The following is a 19,916-nucleotide window of genomic DNA, read 5'->3' on the forward strand; positions in this document are numbered from 1 at the left end:
CAGTAACTGGATAAAATCCGAGAAGTCCCGAACACGTTAAAAAGAGCGTCTTTGACAACAACTTTAACGTGCCCATGAAATGACCTAGGGAAATATGTTATAATACGTGAACTAGGAAGAAGACTAAGGTATGGCTTGTTTCTCATAAACCACGCGATGACTGACATAACTATTATAACTTTTGATTTGATGTGTCTTAATTGTGTATTCCCTGTTCAATCTCAATGTCCATGCAGTCGCATTCACTACCGCAGGTTCATACAAACCAATGAAATTACATTATTGAAAGGCCTGTGATGTAGAGTTAACGGTCTTTAACTAAGTGATAATACATTATATGTAGATACACCGCAATATTTAGCATACGTTCAAGAAAAAAATAAAATGATTGATACAACAGTCAACAGCTGTGCAAGTCACAGATATGCATGCACAAATGTGCAGTAAACTATTTATACTGTATCCTTTCTATCACGTGCACTTTCCACAAAGCAAAAGTGTGGGGGGGGGGGGGGGGGGGGGCGTGATGCTGGTGGGGACTGAATTAGAAACTCAAATGATTTTTATCTCATTTTCTCAGTGTGACCACTAAATATTTTTTTTGTAGATTTAATTTAAATTGTCTTTTTATAATAGTGTAATGTGTAATATATAATTTGTCCTATTTAATGACACAGATAAGAGGAACTGATTATAACAAACTCTTGAAAATCTGCAATGACAAAAGGGTCAACTTTGATGATAAATAAAAGGTCAAACCAACTGATGTATTAATTAATTTAAAGTTACACATGAAATGTAGAAGTTCATGCATTGAAACAATTTGATGATTAACAATCAGTTTCTTTATCATATATTTAACCAAGAAATTTTAATGAGTAAAAATATATCTACAGTGTATCATTGATACCTGCAAGCTATTTTTTCACACACTCAAATGGTTATGTGCATGATCTTTATCAATTTTATATGTATCGAAATATTATAATTTTCCAGCAAAAATATATCATGCCTTAGAGACAAAAATAAAGAGAAATCAAAGCCAAGAATCTGAGTGCTGTGAGAAATGTCAGCCTCAGACACCATGAAGAGTATGGGGCTGACATCGCCGGGGGCGGAGAGAGAGAAGCTTAACAAACTGCTGAAGATCTTCGATGACAAAGGGATCAACCTGGAGGATTCAAAAGTAGGTCAAATGACTCAAATCAATAGATACATTTTGTTAAAGATGTTTAAAAACTTGACAATCAGCTCTAACTTGCATTTCACAGATGTATTCATGAATCTTAAAATTGTCTTATAATTACTGTTTGAGGGAAAACTCTCCCCATTATATGTACAAGTTCATGTGTAGAGAGAGGACATTCTTTTAGTGCCTCTCTCCCCTAGGTCCATTTCAATTCCCACTCAGGCACCAAGAAAAACTGTTACATATATAGATCTGTTTACAACATGAATTTGAAGATTGTATGGATTACCAGTAGGTTGCTATCCAGGTGTTCAATATATTTTTAATATTTTTTGTATAATTAGAGAGATCAATGATTATGAATATTGCAGGTTTGACTGAGAACTGCATGAGTACCATCAAAGTAATCAGTCACTGCAGGCTCAGATCTCAGTCATTGTTCAAAATCTGAATAAAATTCCATGCAAATATATAAAGCCATAGTTTCTCTATAGTTCAGGCTCAATCCATTGTGTATGTTTTTATGACACACATGCAGTCGACGCATTTGAACATGCATCAATGCGTGCATGGTCCTTTTCTAGTTTATAATGTGTGTCAGCAGGATCTAGACTGATATTTTTATTGCTACAGTAACACCATTGTCTGAAAAATAAATAAATCATTTTAACAATAGAAATCCTGACAATAGAAGAAATTGATAAGCTTTACAAGGGAATTGATGTAAACTTAATGTTTGCATAGTGTAATTGTTTTTAACCTCCGAATTTTTTATATTAGAATTGTTCAGCAGTTCACTTTAAAATGTATTCTACTAGAATAATTTTTTAAATAATTTTATCACTTTTAGATATTTTTATAAAAAGCAATGTACCCTTAAATTCATTGTGTTCTTTACAAGTATAGATGATTTATGCTAGCAAGTGAGTGTGACAATTTTTTATTTTAATGATAAAACTTGTGTATGCAGATTGACAGTAAAATTGGTTTAAATATATGTTATAAGCACTGATGATAAAAAAATAATGATAAGCAATAGATAAATTAGAATGAAATTCATGAAGGAATAATTATAAACAGATTGATAATTTTTCTTACAGGTAAAACTTAATTCAAGGAACTTTATTTTTATCATTTAAATCTCCACATAGTTTAACAGCTATATAGGCCAATTTAATTTAAATGCACTTTTATCAAAATAAGATTCGAAAAGAGTTGTATCAATAGAGGGCTTAAAAGATTTAAATGCATGTCCTTTGTACATTAAATATTGAAAATTTTCAGCTAAATCTTGTCTAAAACTACCACAATTATACTTTCCATATTTGGTGTGTAAGTATCGTTAGGGGGAAGTGGACAACAATAACTCAATACACGAACCCCATCCTTTCAAGACCCAGGGCCAAAAAAGTTTAAGGAAAAAACTGAAAAAATCGATGCAAGGGTTGTAGGGGTGTGTGGCATGGGTTATTGATCAGTATTTCTTTTTAATCTAATTTAATTGCAGGAAATCTAGCAGACAAACTCAGTAAATGGTTATATCACTGTATACAATGTATATAACCCCATGAATCTTATAAAGCAACATATGTTACTCTATCAGCTTATTTTGGCATTATCCCGTATACCACAAATTGCCAATTTTGTTGAACCTCAACAGGGTACGTTACAGCATATACTATAGTGCTCAGGTGACTTCTAAGGACCTAGCTTGTATATGCATTTTTGCACTGTATGATCTAGCTATACCTTAAATTTATTGGAAATAAAATGAATTGATATGTATGCAAATGTTTTAGCCTCCTCGAGACCTGAACTATGTATGTATTATTATGTCTTTGATTGATTTAATTTTTTATCTGTATTATGATCAACATCACAAGTCTTTTTATTGCTTGTCACATTATTCTCTTAATATATCTTGAAGGAAAGTCTAAAAAGTCACTTTTAAATCATGCATTTAGTAATTTAACATTTTATAATGTACGTAGTAAGTATAAAAGAACCAGATCACACACACTTGTTGTTGTATATAAGATTTTATTCACTTCTGTTTCACAAAAAGTCACAGAATTCTCTAGATGTTAACAAGTGCATCTCTGATCAAATCTTTATTCACTCGCTAACAATTACCATCCTCTTAAACTTCCGTCGTAAGTAAAATAATATTATGTGTATTGTATAACCTAATTACATGTATAACTATATAGGGAAAACTCTGGTACTTCTATAATGTATACAGCAAAATTTTTAAAACAAAGAAATATGTTTATGTATTTATATATATTTTCATGGACATGTATATACTTGTGATTCAGAATGGGACTCTTGAAAAACAATGTAACTTTGATTGTACAATGTATGTGTCTTAATTTCAAGCAATTGGGCATCAAACCCATGATCAGTATCGCATTGGTTTTTTCTTTCTCGTTTTTATAAATAATAAGTATTCCCAATCTAGAAATGATAGAGCCAATATCTTTATTTTTTGAAAGTACATGTGCATGTATGTTATTTTCATTTTATGAAAACATGAATGTATGTACATGCATTGATTAATAAATGCATCGTACGAATTGGCATAAACGTGATTGGTGAGATTATCTTCATGAAAGTGCGAAGGAAACAATTAGAATATGATATGAATTATTCATGAGAACGAAATAAAATCAGCTAGTTGACCCAGGGTCAATGAGCATGTGTGAGAAAATGAGGAAAATTATTACCTACAATATTTCTACAATACAGATCTGCAAAATCATTCTCCGGACTAACTTTGAAACACCCGTTTATAACTAGGCAATAGAATAGAACGGTCTTAATTAATGGATAAAACAGCGGCCGTCGATTGACATGCATTACGTGTATTTTATTTCCAAAGACATTGGTTAAACAGTTGTTGGGGCGAATTTGGATTTATTTTTCACAAACTTTTTGAAATGTGAGTTGGTTGGTCCTGAAAATGAAATGATCTCTAAGTAAAAAAAATTGAACATTTTTTATTTTTGTCCACGCATATAACAGAAAACGTAGGAATGTTTTTCGGGTTTGTTTCTGTACAAAATCTACCACACATTCTACAACAAACCAAATCATTCTCAAGAGGCATTGATTCTTAATAAAAAGCCCGGAACTGAGTAATATGACCTTGTAGTTTTGACTCTTCAGATTAGAAGGTAATAAAATATTGCTATCGGGGACCTGCTTTGATTTTATTCCAACTTCTGTAGAATTCGCTTCATATTACCGTGAATCAAGAGTACTCAACTGACGACAGATATCAACAAATCAATGGCTTCCCTGCTTCCTCGCAAGTCGATCAGAATAAAGGTGGCATTTTAAGCCCCCGAACTGCAGCTTTTATATTTAGTGTTTCATTGACCGATTTGTACCATGCAGAAACTGTTTAGTATAATAAATGATACATCCAAAATGATTGTGATTGCGATTTTTAGCTTCACCCCGTTTTGCTTATCTATTCAATTTGTGATGATGTATGGTCATCTCACTGTAATTTGCATATTTTGGTTTATCTCATGTCTTTCAACAAAGTAAAAAAAAAAAATCTTTGGTATCTCATTTCGGGCACTTGTCTCCTATCTTGTTTCACGCTTGAGATAACTTTTAACACCAAATGTTGAAATCATTTTACTGATAACCTATATGCAATAATATAATATAGCGATACACATTAAACAAGAGTCCCATGGGTCACATACCGCGGTAGCTCATACTGAGAACAATGTCATGGCCCAAATGTATTTCTACACCATAACTAGCGTTGCTATTGTATAATATCTATTTAAAAATTGTCCAAGAGAGTTCCTTTCATTCATCAGAATAAGTAAATAAATATGAAGCATCTTTATACTAGCTTTTAAAGGCGTCTTGCTATTTTCTTCAAAAGAATTTTCTATAAATATTTTTGAAATTTGACTCTGGACACCCCTACACAACCGGGACCTTTTATTGGATATCTTGCGTATGCAACAATATGGCTAAACTTTAACATTATGTATACTACTCCTACATCTACACGGCCCTTACGTCTATATTATATTTTACAAATTATGTTTTTTATGTTCTTCAGTAGAAGAACGAAATTAGACGTTACATACACTGATTTTAAATTATTTCAATGTATACGATTTGAAAAGTTGTTTCAGTTATTACATTTATGTTATGAAGATATAGCAAATGCATTGCTATCTGTTTTTAATTGTTCGTGTATTTCAAAAAAGAAAGCATTATCACTCTTGTCTTTTTTTGTTATAATTATGATATTGGGTATACATTTGTATATCGATAGAATACATTTCCACATTGATTGATCAGATTCTTTAGCAGGAACTTCTTTCACGATCAACGTGTGAAACGTAAATATTACAGTAAATGGTTTTTGATTCCAATTTGTAAATTATCAGCAAAGAGCACTTTAGTAGAAGAAATTGATACTTGCAACTGTGTTACTATTTGAGAAGATAGTATTATATGCCATAACAAGGAATTTCTAAATTTTATTACAAAAATCAGACCAAATGAAATGTTTTACACAAAACATAAGATTATCAGAAAATATGCCCCATCTATCTCTCAGAATAAGTGCACCGTATTCTTTAGTGTTTTTAAAGAGAGAGAGAGAGAGAGAGAGAGAGAGAGAGAGCACAAATCAATATCATCTAAAGCTGTACCAATAGTTTGATACAATTTCGTATTAATGAATTAATTGTACCAATATACGGTAACATGAGCACGACAATGAGAAGTCCTGAACTATTCAGGAGTAGAACTCCGTTTTGATCGAGGTATGCAATAAAGTGATCGATATTATACAGAATTTCTACACCCTCATATCACGGATGTTCATATAATAATCAAATAAGTTATAACCAAATACAACGATTCTCCATTATAAACATGATAAGCATCATTACATTAAGGAAAGTTGCAAATTGATTTGTTAAAACAAAAGTTAAACTTTTTCTGAACGTTTTGGTGAACTACTCGTGTACAGAATGCATGTGTAAGTTATATATATATATAAATGTAAAAATATAACTTATTTCTAGATATAAGAATTTTGAGAATTGCAGGGAATGTACTTTGTGTATTTGTGATTGACTTAATTCTTGAATTTTGTTGAAATGAATTTCTCGTTTAACAGAGGCGCGTGCGTTTTAACGGCCCTTCAGCTGATGGTGACGGTGATCCAAAACTGACCCAGAGGGTGAAAACCTTTTACGTGGAATCCTGGCCAGAACTAAGACTCAACAAAGGTGAGGAAGAGAGAGAGAGAGAGAGAGAGAGAGAGAGAGAGAGAGAGAGAGAGAGAGAGAGAGATGTGCAATAAATTACATAATTACAAATACAATAAAATTCTGTTCAGCTCAGCGAAAAAATGTGAATGAAACCACTTCGAAATTACGCAGGACAACAAGAGTAAATATCTGTTGTTGACTTCCATTTTCTGCTTGAGTGTTTTATGATCTACTCTATCGACTGATTTATTTGTTTTCTACATTAAAAACATCAGGTTTGTTTCGAACAGTAATAAAAATTGAATTTTGAATAGCGAAACACATTTAACACCCAATATACATCGATTGAAAATTGCCAAAAGCTAAAAGTTTATACATTTGTGAGAGATGGTCGGGAAATTTTATCAATACTACAGTCTATATAATTTTCATTACAATTTCAATCTGAGCAATTGATAGAAAGACATTGATAAGTCGGAATTGCGCTTTCTCACATTCTAGGTCTTAATTTGTATTGGATTTTTTTTTCAATATTGGAAGTGTATTAGTCCACGTCAGAGGGACCGAACTTGATGAATCCCCAAGGCATTCTATTAAAGCCGTAGGAGAATATTGTATTCATATTGTTTTATTTTTCAAAGTGTCCCAGTTGCGTTAACATTTTAAAATATCGGATGACTCTTTTGCGAAGTTGTTGATCAAAATGTGTAGGAATCTGCGCAATTCATAGATTGGTATCGGAAATATTACATGAAAAATTCTTGTCTCATCAGCAATAGAAATAAAGGACACAAATTGTTCATGAATTTTTCGTCGTTTTGAGGATTTATGTTATAACAGAAATGACTGAGATTTCGTTGATTTTGCCCCCAGATGGGACTGTAATGCGGCCTAGGTCAGGAAGGAACTTAGGGGGAACCCCCATCACTGAGAATACGGCAACGGTAAGAATATTTTTTTATCTCTCATCTCTGTGGAAATTTGCATTCAGTATAGCCACAAAATAATTACGAATTTCTTAAACTATATATTTATTTTTTTCTTCAAAAGCATGAATAAATGTACCTGTAGATAGATTAAGAATATGGACTGCTTTCGGTGCATTTTTAAAAATAGTTACATAATTTTCCTCTGTTGTTTGTTTGAGTGGTTTTAGGTTAGGATTTTTTCTATGACATTTTTTGGATAAAATTTTAATTTGTCTTCCTGGCTAGCTGGTGCGAGAGATTGTCCATGGTTCCACAGTCCACTCTTTCTGCCGGGAATGGAGGAAGTCCTCATTCATTTTCCAGGACTCCACCAGTCCCTACCCCTGGGGATTGCAAACACAGAGGGTGAGCAAGAATACTGCTAGTTATCCTACAGATTCTGTACATGTACTACCGCGTATACAAATAAGTACACTTGATTTTTTCTGTCTCTTTGACCATGCACGTGATAGATAATCAAAGCGATCTGTTAATGGAAAACTTTCCACATGCTCATTTTTCATTTATTCTTATAAATTATAAAATGATAGTTAAATGTTGCTCCGGCTGGCACACTATGAATGCCTTTCGAACTATTCACTGGCAAACATTGTTCAAATCCCCCTTCCTCCTTCTACAAATGGTGACGGAAGTCAAAAGTTTTTAGAAACCACATGACATATATAAGCTTTTCGTCTATACATTTTGAATACCGTAGATCATATATTATCGAAAAGGAAAAAAAAAAGACAAATGGAGAGGAGGAAAAAAAGTTCTCTCACGCCATCACAAAATGTGATTATTCAGCAGAAGATCCCAAGCTCAGTCGTGCTCGAATAACTCTCCGAGTAAATAAAATCTCTGCTGATCCATGCTGATCATTAGCTGATCAATAATAAGACAACTTGTGCACAATTGTTATAAATGGACGTTAATTTTTCCCATTATCAAGTATTTTAAGGAATACCTTAAAGTCTCATTCTGTTAAATTTTAATGTCGTTTGCTTAAATCAACTAGCAATATAAATATAAAAAAAAGAACGGAACGCAAATTATGCTGGATTTTTTTCTGCTGCTTTTAATAAAATCTCTTGAGGGGCCGTGTAATTTTACAGACATAAAATGGTGTGCTTGTAATTCTATCCACCCTTTTATTGCAAGATGTCTTTTTCTTTTACGTCATGACCGAAAAAAATAACACAATCATTTCCCAAAATAAGTCTAAGAAGCTCTTGTGCAAGGCAGTTATGATATAAAACATGCTTTTTATTTCTTCCAAGTCCAATGCATGTACCTCTCTTATATATACTAATAGCAGATCGCTTGAATATTATAATTATGGCGAATATATAATTATATAATTGACACGTTATACAAGTTGCATGAAAATTAAAGAATCTGAATTTTTTAATCAAATGCATGATTTTGAAGTCGAATTTCCTCGCCAATTAAGTACTAGTGTTACTTTTCGTTACATGTACGTGTCTGGCGTGATTTACTGGTATTTTGATTTAACTTTATTAGAGAAAAATTGTAGAAAGGAACGACCTCAAATAAGACTCTTTCATCAAACAGATTTTGTATTTTGAAAATATCAATGTTATAAAATCTATTCTAGAAAAATAATATCTATTTGTTGCACTCTGAGAAATTTTGGCGACTTCATATTTGCACGAACATTTGCGTAATGAAAAATATTTTATTGGGCAAAAACGTACTAAAATTTTAGACTTAATTTCCCTAATTTCATAAAGGGACTATCCCTCTAAAGCTCATAAAATCTCTTCGCCAGATACTATCTCTTTACTCTCCCCGGAAGTTTCGGCTCTTTATTGAGAACCGCTCACCAAACATTTATATTTACATTTTCCAGTGTCTTTGCCTATGATAACACTACGTATCGATTTTGTACTAAATAACCCATAATACAAATGACGCCAAATTGAGGCGCGAGCGGGGTTTGCTTATTCATATTTAAATATTAAATCGTACGATGGCTTAAATTTATATAAATATAAGTTATAAGGAATCATTCTTTGAATATTATGAGGTGATAATTTCGGTCGGGGCGTGATCAAATCTATCATAAAGCCCTTCGGGCTTTATTGGATTTGATCACGCCCCGACCAAAATTATCACCTCATAATACTCAAATCTATCATAAAGCCCTTCGGGCTTTATTGGATTTGATCGCGCCCCGACCAAAATTATCACCTCATAATACTCAAAGAATGATTCCTTATATAAATGTCAAAAAGTACCAGACGTTATCCTAATGAATCCCAATGAATTCCTATGGGCAGTAGAAAGGGCAAACGTTCATTTTTACAAAATGAATGGTAATTTTACTTCAAAAATCCAAAAAATATCATAAATGACCATAAATGCAAAACTGTCTTCTTTGCAGTTTAAGTACAGTTTTTACGAAAAATCAACCAAATGTGTATACATGTTTTTAAATTTATAATAATGTTTTGGATTGTTGAATCAAATTACTATTGATTTTTTTCAAATGTATTTTTGTCCTTTCCGATGCACATAGATTCCTGATACTACAATATATATAAACTTCAGTTTATATTTTCTGTTCATCTTCTTATTTCTGAAAGTGTCAATTTAATTAACAATATACGGTATTTCTTTTTCCAGTGCGGATCACGTGGTCTAATTTTGGCAGTCCAGGCTTTTGTTATCAAACAACTGATATTTGATAGAGAATATGTATCCAACATTCTTGCTCAAAAGTATGTTTACTCATGTATATATTATATACTTACTTTAAATATAGTTAATTAAGCCACTATCGTTCTCTTTGACTGATTAGCGCTATCATGAATTGCATTCAGTACCAAACTTTTATTGTATTAATTATCATTATTTATTTAAATATATTAAATGACAAGACGCAAGATAGTTAGGCCCTATATATGAGAACTTTTTTAATTAATTAAATTGTGTTGCTAATGTTTGGCTGGATGGTCATCGCATTCGATGAACAGATTCTCAGCCCATAATGAAGCATTGTGCAATAAGTATTTTGTAGGTTTTAAAAAAATGTGAAGGACTAAATACTCCTGTGTTTGACGATCAAACGGCTATTGCTCTGTAATTCATTTAAGAAATAGAATGCTATGTAAAAGATCACAAAAATATGCTCTTAATTGATCATAAATCAATTTATATGCATTGCTAACGTTTGGCTGCATGGTCATTGCATTCGATGAACAGGTTCTGGGCCCATAATGAAGCATTTGGCATCAAGTATTTCGTAGGTTAAAAGAAGGGCTTCTCATCAAATCTGATCACCCACAAACCACTGAGGTTCATTACAAAATAAATTCATCTTAATATTCTCCATATTATCTAGAAAATCTATTAACATGGGTTTGAAGTTATGCAAATAATGTAATAGTAACCTTCTTTAAAAAAGAGCTTCATATAAAGATGTTGGAAAGATTTGAAATTTCAAAAATAAAATATATGAAAATTTTCTTTACTAAACATCAGTTTTTGGCGAAAAAACATATTTAAATTTTTAAGGTAGACTGATGGGTAACCTCCTTACATGTGTTTGTATAAATATTGATTAAATGTACATGTAGTAGAAAAAAAAATCCCGCTTTGATGTGGATATTATCATCATTCAATCGATAAATGACAATTCTATTATCTTTTAAGTGCTCTTAAGCCCACCGAGTTTGAGCGGAAGCGAGCTTTGATAAGCGCCGTCTGTGAGATTCTGTGGAAGGCAGGGGACGGTAAGCGATGCTGCGTCTGTCTCTTGCAGGACAAGAGGAGTTATCCCCAGGACCACAGACTGAGGGACGATGACGTCACAGAATTTGTAAGATTACTCACAGACAGTGAAACAACTGCTCCATTGTATAAATCATAAAGTATTTGTAAAAAATTGAATTGAAATGCAAAAATTACGGCACAGGATTCGCATGTTCACTGCTAGACTGTGAAACAGCTAGTCTCCAAATCATAAAATATTTATAATAGACAAATGCGAAATTATAATGTACTAGTAAATATGCAATTTATAATTCGAATCATTTTTATACACAGAACTGATCTTGGCACTGTTCGGCAATATATATTAACTTGCAAAAAAAAATGTACTACTTGAATAAAACTTGCCATAAGAATTGATCAAATTTCAAATGTATTACTACAGGGAATACTTTGGAGAGTAGTTTTCAAAAACAAGTCAGTATATGATAAAAATCATAATTTCAGTTAAACACTTGGTCGCCTTGTTGTTTTAGACACAACTTTTTTTGCAACTATTTTCAATGTGACACTTCACGAACTCTAAAGTTTAAATAAAGCTTAATGCATGTACAATTACACTTGCATTACAAATGGAGTCCATGAGCAAGAAATATTTAGTATTCACGCCCCTTACTTTTCGTTCTTGCACTTGCATGCTCTTCTTTTGTAGGTTGTCTTGTTTGAGTTTAAAAAATTTACAGACCTCACCACGTTTATGAGAAGAAACATTGAAGAGGTATGCACAGCTTAACACTCTATATGTTTTTTTTTGTGTTTTTTGTTTTTGTGTATTGTCACACGAGTAAATGTTCTGCGACTGCTGCTAAGAGAAAATGAAATTTGCACTAAATTGTACGATTTCTTCAGAGACAAGTTTGTTGCAAAAGGAAGTCTTAAGTTGAACTTTTTCCTTTAGGCTACTGAATTATTTGTGATGTAATTGTTTATCTATAATTTTGATAACAAACCAGCCTTGTTAACAGGGTACTCTTCCTAAAGATTCACTCTGGCTTGTAAAATTTGCTACGTTAATTCAACTAATACCTCTTTATTGTTATATTTTCTTTAGTTCACATCAGACAAAAGCCCTGGATGTATATTGTTCTTGTATAGCTTAGTCCTATCTGCTTCCGTCTTTAAGTGAGTGTATTTGATGAATTTCATTACTTTCAAGCCAGTATTGATTCAATAGTTATATGTTCTTTGTATATAATATAGCTGTTACATATAGTTTATTTTACTTTTATTCTTAGTACATATATGATATTGTTGAGTTTTAACTTTTGGATCATAGGTTGAAGGAAGAAATGTTGATTACCAATGAAACAACTTACAAGCTTTTGAGTGATAGAGAAGAATGCAATCAGGCGCTTTACAGCTTGATCATCACTGGACATGCGTGTCACTACATGCACAACGGAAACCTTGTCTACAGCTCAAATGGAAACCTTTTGGTAGGAAATAACAGAAATTTAAAATATTTCATGTTTGTCAATGGTTGGAATAACAGTTTGTTTTGGTATAATTTGTAGTATATACGTTCGCAATAAGAGGTAGCTTTTATAAACATTACAATAATATTCTCATTATTTGATATTGAATTAAAAACATTTTAACAAGTGGTTGCTATTACCTTTAAAAACTTTATTTCAGCCCCAGAAATGTGAGCCTTAGATCTCCATTAAAAAATCTGCTATCAAAATATATCACTCTATAATAAATCCCTGTAAACAAAGCTCCAAGATGTTAAGTACATTGTAATTGGTGGTGTCTGTGAATATGACATAAACTTGTGTCATGCGCCACATTTTAGGATGATGTTGAACCTGAAGAACTTGTAAGTATTTTAACAAAACAAATCATTTTTATCAGTTTTACAGTTTTATCATGCAGGATTTGCTCGCGTGGTCACATGAGCATTAAGCGAGTTCTCTTCGCACCTCTGACTTTCCCTCTATAGACTGTTGATGTAGAATATCTGCCATTTCTGTGTGGTAGCTAATGGTGCCTAATTTTGCAAACACAGAAAATTGCGTTTCTAGCTGATAACCGTATAACCTGTTTATTTTCTGTAACATTTTTTGTTGTTTGCAGAGGTACATGTAATATGTTTGTGAGGTCAGCCTATTTTCTAATCAATGCTGAAGTCACTTACCTAATAACGATGAAATTAATAGAAGACCATTCTTAAAAATTGTTTGAAAAAAGGTGTTAAAGGCCCTCTTGTGTACACTTTTAGTATAATTTATGGACGTTGAGAAAATTAAACCACATAAAGGTCCACAGGACTGTTTCAACATAGCGTGTATGTGCCATTTCAAATCATTATACTATCATGTTAAATACTGAAATCTGATTGGAATAGACGCAGTTGGTACATGTAATCCGTTCTATTACCCTCAGCGTTAGCAACACACTTGGCAACGGGTAACACAACAAATTCTTACATGCGCGTACGGTTTGCCGTAGAATTCACTTCATTTCCATATAAAAGCAGTAAAATTTTCTTTAAAATTAAGACATTCAGTATGATAAAATAAATAGTGCCTGTTTGGGAGGGTAACTGTTGAAATTGACACCCCTCTAAAACCATTGTCAACCTCCGCTTCTCGTCGGTTGACAATGGTTGTCTCGGTGTGTCAATTTCAACAGTTACCCTCCCAAACAGGCACTATTTATATAATGTTCAAAGACAAAAAGTACTAATGAATAAAAATTGCCTTAACATACTTATCTGGAAATATATATGCCCCAAAAAATACAAAAAACGTAATCATGTTTTAATTTAATGTCTAAAGTAATTGAAATAATTACATACACTGTATTATGATATAAATCTTTGACAGATTTTAATCTTTCTGGTTTGTGTCAAACAGTAGATCACTCTAATAACAATCTGAAAATACTATGAATCGGCATGCAGTATAAAGGGCCTCATTAACGATATGTTTTTAACACATGCCGTATAAAGGGCCTCATTAACGATACGTTTTTAACACATGCCGTATAAAGAGCCTCATTAACGATACGTTTTTAACAATCAAGTTTCGAATCAGGTGAAAGCCATCTTTGATCATTTTTTGCAGTGATTTTTTTATGGGTAAGGTGTGTTTTTTGGGAAACATAAACTAATGCAAATGATTTACAGCTTCTATCGCAACTTCTTTCTATTATACTCCATTGGTGACTTTCCATGTAAATGTATGAAATCCGCTTAACATGAACAAATATTCTTAACAATTGGGATTCATTAAATTAAATTGGAGTTTTAACAAAAAAGTGAGATACTTTAATAAGCTGAATTTTGGTTTCGTATCAAAAGAAATTAGATGGTTATATGTTGTTGGGTTTTTTTTTCATTTAAGAAATCAATATGGATAAATTTTATCATTATTGTTTAGGACATTCCATTTTATGAATTCAACTGGTGATGTTTATACGTTTATTTGTGGTTTCAGATATCACTATAATGTGCACTTTTTTGAGTAGTTAGTAGGGATTACTGATAGAGAAAACAAGTTATACTATCTCTGGTAATATTAGCGAATATAATTATAGTCCACATATAGATGAAAAGCACGAACTTGTGCCAAAATGCGCAAGATTTTGAGTGGTATCTCACTTTTTTGCAAAAAACATGTACGATCGTCCTTAATAACAATAGTGGCAATTTCATCATTTGTAGTAACATAACCAAAATCCTTAAAAAAAGATAAACAAACCTAGTATTCATTAGAGCCGATGCATTTGAAATTATAAAACGAAAGCATTTTATAGTAATCTATTATATGAAATGTTGGTAATTTGGTACAACACTCAGAACATATTTTTATTAAATTTACCAAAGTAATGAAGTTTTCTGTCAAACAAAGTTTCATTACAGTTATACCAAGTTTCTAGGAAATTTTGTCAGGTAATTCTGCATAATTCTCGATCTCTTCTTACCCAGGCTACTCCATTAAAAGGCATCCAGGAGAGAAGTCAAATCGGCTTTCTGTACTGGGATAAGGGAGAAAATGACGACAGTCGTACAGAAGTATGGGCAACTACTCACATCTAAACAGAACAAAACACTTATATCATATACATGTACAAACCAATGTAATAATCTTAAATAATTTCACCAGTGAATTCCGACATCATTTACTTTTATCGACAAAATTATTCAAGTATCTTGTTTTAAAATAGTGAGTTAAAAGCACATACTAAAGTATTTGGACTTCAATACTAAACCAGAATTAGCTATCTCTTTATGAATCAAAAGCATCAATCATTTTGTGTATTTTTAGCAGCAAATCGATAATATTATATTAAATTTCAACACAAAAAATTGAATACGGGTTGCAAGAGGTTTGTTTTCATTTTCAGGTTGGCAGTATGTTAAAAACCCCAAAGAAACCAATATGGCTGACGTTGATAAACAACCAGCCTGGTTTGTTTTTCAGTACAAACATTGATCTTGTCAGTGATTGGAGGGTTGAAACGAGGTTTATTTTGAATTACTATACAGGACTCCCGGGAATGCCGGCATGTCCTCTTCATATAGGTAAGGTGATGTTTGAAGCTTCGTTTACTGGTTCTTGTAAATTGTTTAAAGGGTTTAATATCATTATAATTTTCTAAATTTTGATCCGACAGTTGTATTTCAGTTATAAAATTGGGCACTTCAAATATGAGATGCCAAAAGTGTTTGATATGTAAACATACATTGATATATATATATTTACATTCAGTGTATATTTCCCCTTTGCACTGGAAATCTGCGACGTTCAATTTTCTATGAATACATTTTGCTAATTCATTCGCCATGAGCACACATAGAAACGTCTTCACGTGTTTTGAGTACATTTTTTTTGCAAGATTAACTTTCCATCTTGCATAACCAATCTGATATGTACTTTTGAAAAACAATCATATGTATAATACAATAATATATATCTACTACTTAATAAAAAAGATTTTTCTCCACAAAGTTTCTGGCACTATATTTTTTGTTGCGGAAGCTAAATAACATGTCAATATGGCTGTTCCATGTTTGTTTCATATCCCAGACTTAGAGTGCAAATAATGGCTTTATAGAGGTGATACGCAATATTTTATACAAATAGACATCAGTGTGAAAATATAATTATAAGCATTGGATGCTTATTTTTGGATGTCGGCGGTCCTATAACACACCGTTATCATACCATACCGCGCTAACATTAAGCACATTATTACTATTCTGGGGTCTATAGTTATTTATTGAACAATTTTTTCCTGTTTTTTTTTTGTTAATACACGAAATCAAATGTGAATCAAAATAAGATATCTTGTGACAGTCAGATTGTATTGTTAGGATCGTGGTGCACGAATTCATGTATCATCGATATTATATTTAACTAACCAACGAAAACTGATTCCTGTGTTTATAAATAAAACCACAGTACTTGTATTGAAAACTAAACATTTTACCATAATACAAGGAAACCCGTATTTAAGATTTCCTTCTTCAAATTTCGGGCGTGCGCGACTCTAATTTTATCACAAGAACAACACAATATTTCGTCTCTTATGAGATTTTTATGATAAATATTACATCAACAGTCTTGCAACCAAAAATTGGAATTAAAAAACTTTTTAAAAAATTACAGAAACACGGTTTGGAAGGAACGCACTAGGACGCACAAAACTTCACAGAAGACAACAGGAGGAGAACATCCCACAACTAGAGAGATGTATCATGACAAAGTCAGTAGCCTTGATCATTAACTTTTATTATAATGACACTTTTAGGAGTGTATCATAACCCATTTACCCTTGCTTATTTTAATTTTTATGACACTACTAGGATGTGTATGATGACAACATCATTACCCTATCTTATGATTTATTTTTATGTGACAAAAACAATATAATACATGGTTAACATGCAGTTGTGTTTTGTGTCAAAATTGCAAAAGTTAAAAATATTAAGGAAAGCGAATACAAGTACCAAATCATAGAATGTTACTGGTCCCTTTGGATAAAAATAAAGTCTATAAGGGTCAAAAATTTAAACAATATGTTGAAGAAAAAATGCAATATATGTTTGGAAAACGGAAGGACGCAATCAAATATGTGTTTAAAATTAGTTCGAGAAATAATTTCTTAAATAGATATCAACGGTTCTATAGTTGCTTTCTTTATGTTTTGATTCAGATGGTATGGTGCAGCAGTGGATTGGCCCGATATACTTCCGTTCTACTGAATACACAGAGATGCATTCTATCATTTAATATCATCTATGCAAACGCTGCTACACAAGAAGTGGCAAACAGACATATTGCCTGGGATAAAAAAAAACCCGCCTACTTTCAACTTTTGGACGTATAAACTTTTGATAAGCCAGTGTTAGATAAATTAATCATGTATATCATTCTCATACCTTTACCTGTTTTATTCCTGTTTTAATTAATTTAAATTGGGATTTCAATGGATGGGCCTATTTCTTCATTTTTTTTCGTTTGGGGGTGGGGTCAGGAAACTCTTTAAAATTAAAAAAGAAGTTCATAAAAATTTATTCCTTTCTTCAAATTGAGTAGAATGATTGCACCATTGCATACAAACTTTGCACTGCATTTAGTATTTTGACTTTTGAAAGCGTGGTCGACTTTAGAAATTTACTCAAAGACATTTACAATAGTTTGTTCATAATTCAAGTGAAGCATGACTTATGAAATTATTTAATTTTTGCATTTATTACAAAAATGGAGGATGAAAAGAGTCCCATGCCTTGTTTGGCATTATTTAGCAATATATTATTTGAAATTGTGCTTCTCATAAAGTTTGCTGTGATTGTGAAATGTGTAGCATTAGCGAAATAATCAAAACATGTACAGTATTTAAATCAACTTTCATGAAATACCTCATTTTGACAACTGTTAAAAATTAAAAAAAGAAGTCATTTTGTCCATGTATCATAGATCAAGTGCTTTGAAATTTACGAAAGTGTCACTTAAGGTCAGACGACACGTTCCTCGAGAATCTTTTTTGTATCTCCTCGTAATGAAGAGTTCCAACAAAAAATATTAATTTTATAATTACTTTAAAAATGATCAAAATTTACTTGGATTTGGTTATATGTCTAGATGGTTGAGTGGTTAGAACCGTAGCCGCTTACTGCCAGCAGCGTATAGGTTCTAAAGATCGTGAGTTCAAAGCGCCGCCTCGGCGGAGATATAGTTATAATATTGTGAGTTTCGCTGTGCTGTTGATGTATTTATTTTTATATCAGCAATTCAAGTGTATTTTCAAGAAGATTATATAGGAAATTGCATACTCTAGTATTTTGCAGAAATGCCTGGTGAGGTACCCTAATTTTTTGCAAGAAAGCTTGTCAAAGTAGTAGTAAACCATTAACAAATTCCTGGAAAAAGTTATCTAAAATTGAGGAACGTGTCGTCTGACCTTAAGAACTCCTATGCATCCTATAGGTATGTTGGATGCACTTTAAGATGGAACGTAGCGTAATATACGTCATAATAACCATAATCCAGGGGATCAGTGACAAATAACAAATTTTTATTTTATCAAAGATTGATATACTTTCAATCATAGTGAACTACTTTTATCTCTGCATTTATCATTACCATCAGGTAATAGAGAAAAATATCGGGGTGTTGTTCTTAGTTTGCAAAATTGGCTTTTAAAAAATAAAGGGTAATGTTAATGTCTTTCATTACATGTTAATTTTGATTTAAGCAGAGAGGTGCCTCCGAGATGATCAGAAAGTACATAATTTTAAGATTGCCTATCATTTGCCTATTTTTTACATATACATCTACATGACTACTGTTTTTTGTTAATGCTGTTCAAATAAAATTATTTATTTTTATCATGTACATTGTTTTAATAGTGTATTTGAAAATAGAAACAAAAGCGTCCAGCTTGTAAAGCTGGTAATTAATTCTCTGTATTTTCAAACTTTGAAAATGAAAATGATACATGTACATTTACTTCGTATCTGAATTTGTTAGAGTTTGCTAAAACTGGATTAAATATCGATTTCATTTTGTCGTTATTATTGAAAATAAATTTTGAAAAGTGGCAAATCGACCCATTGTTGCCATTGTCCCATGCGTTTGTTTTACTTTCTTCAAAGAAAAAATTATGTCGTTTTAGATGAAAGGTGTCATGTTTGATAAGAATCAAGTGTGGCTTAATATGCACAATAAAATACAAGATTAAAAACGTTGGAAATCTCTCTCTCTCTCTCTCTCTCTCTCTCTCAATAAGATAATGTACATAAGGGAGCTGAATGATCGTGGTCATTTTTAGACTGTTTATTTCCTCTAAAAGAGGTCTGTATAAAGATATAATAAAAAAGAAATAAAACTTTTGTTTTTCTAAACAATAGTTTATAGCTAAAAGAATCAGCTCTAAAAATTTATGTTATATCTGGTGCGTAATTTGTTAACCACCCAACCTCCTTTAATAGAACTAGATATTGCAAAAGTAGAATTATTTAAGAAGAACGGCATCCTCAAATTCTCTTTTTATTCTTTTATGTTGACATAAATAATGACATGTATTGTAGCGATTAATTCATTCACAAACATTATATAATCTATTAAAAGCAACACTTTTAATTTCAAGTTGATTTTTAAAAAAGAAAAAGAAAGACTTCCTTAATCCTGCTTTTATCTAAATTTTTATCTTATCAGGCATCCGTCACACAGATTTAATTAATACAGGATGCCTATG

The 19,916-nt window shown here is 31.9% G+C and overlaps 1 protein-coding gene and 1 long non-coding RNA gene across 4 annotated transcripts; one reads left to right on the forward strand and one right to left on the reverse strand.

Annotated features, from left to right (window-relative positions):
* Position 1: 1 nt before the first annotated feature.
* On the forward strand, positions 2–18,854 carry LOC128180516 (inactive ubiquitin carboxyl-terminal hydrolase MINDY-4B-like). Of its 3 annotated transcripts, XM_052848636.1 has the most exons (16): positions 2–128; positions 997–1,186; positions 2,989–3,009; positions 6,354–6,465; positions 7,321–7,391; positions 7,662–7,781; positions 10,065–10,159; positions 11,094–11,259; positions 11,863–11,928; positions 12,262–12,332; positions 12,487–12,646; positions 13,006–13,029; positions 15,142–15,228; positions 15,561–15,738; positions 16,826–16,922; positions 17,373–18,854. In XM_052848636.1, the coding sequence occupies exons 2-16, from the start codon at positions 1,067–1,069 to the stop codon at positions 17,419–17,421; spliced, it is 1,437 nt and encodes a 478-aa protein (XP_052704596.1). In that variant the 5' UTR covers positions 2–128; positions 997–1,066; the 3' UTR covers positions 17,422–18,854. The 3 variants fall into 3 exon arrangements, with proteins under 3 accessions (XP_052704596.1, XP_052704599.1, XP_052704597.1); XM_052848639.1 differs by lacking the exon at positions 13,006–13,029; XM_052848637.1 differs by lacking the exon at positions 2,989–3,009.
* Positions 17,865–19,403, reverse strand: LOC128180518 (uncharacterized). Its single transcript, XR_008243238.1, has 2 exons — positions 18,621–19,403; positions 17,865–18,167 (listed from the first exon to the last, which is right to left on the reverse strand). It is a non-coding gene; the product is annotated as an uncharacterized LOC128180518 (long non-coding RNA).
* Positions 19,404–19,916: the final 513 nt, after the last annotated feature.

Source organism: Crassostrea angulata, chromosome 4 (assembly GCF_025612915.1).
Source record: "Crassostrea angulata isolate pt1a10 chromosome 4, ASM2561291v2, whole genome shotgun sequence".
NCBI classification, from domain to species: Eukaryota; Metazoa; Mollusca; class Bivalvia; order Ostreida; family Ostreidae; genus Magallana; species Magallana angulata.

Coding starts and splice junctions, on each gene's coding strand:
- LOC128180516 (XM_052848636.1), top strand. CDS start 1,067: ATGTCAGCCTCAGACACCATGAAGAGTATGGGGCTGACATCGCCGGGG. Junction 13,030..15,141: donor ATGTTGAACCTGAAGAACTT/GTAAGTATTTTA, acceptor CTTCTTACCCAG/GCTACTCCATTAAAAGGCAT. Junction 15,739..16,825: donor GGCATGTCCTCTTCATATAG/GTAAGGTGATGT, acceptor AAAAAATTACAG/AAACACGGTTTGGAAGGAAC.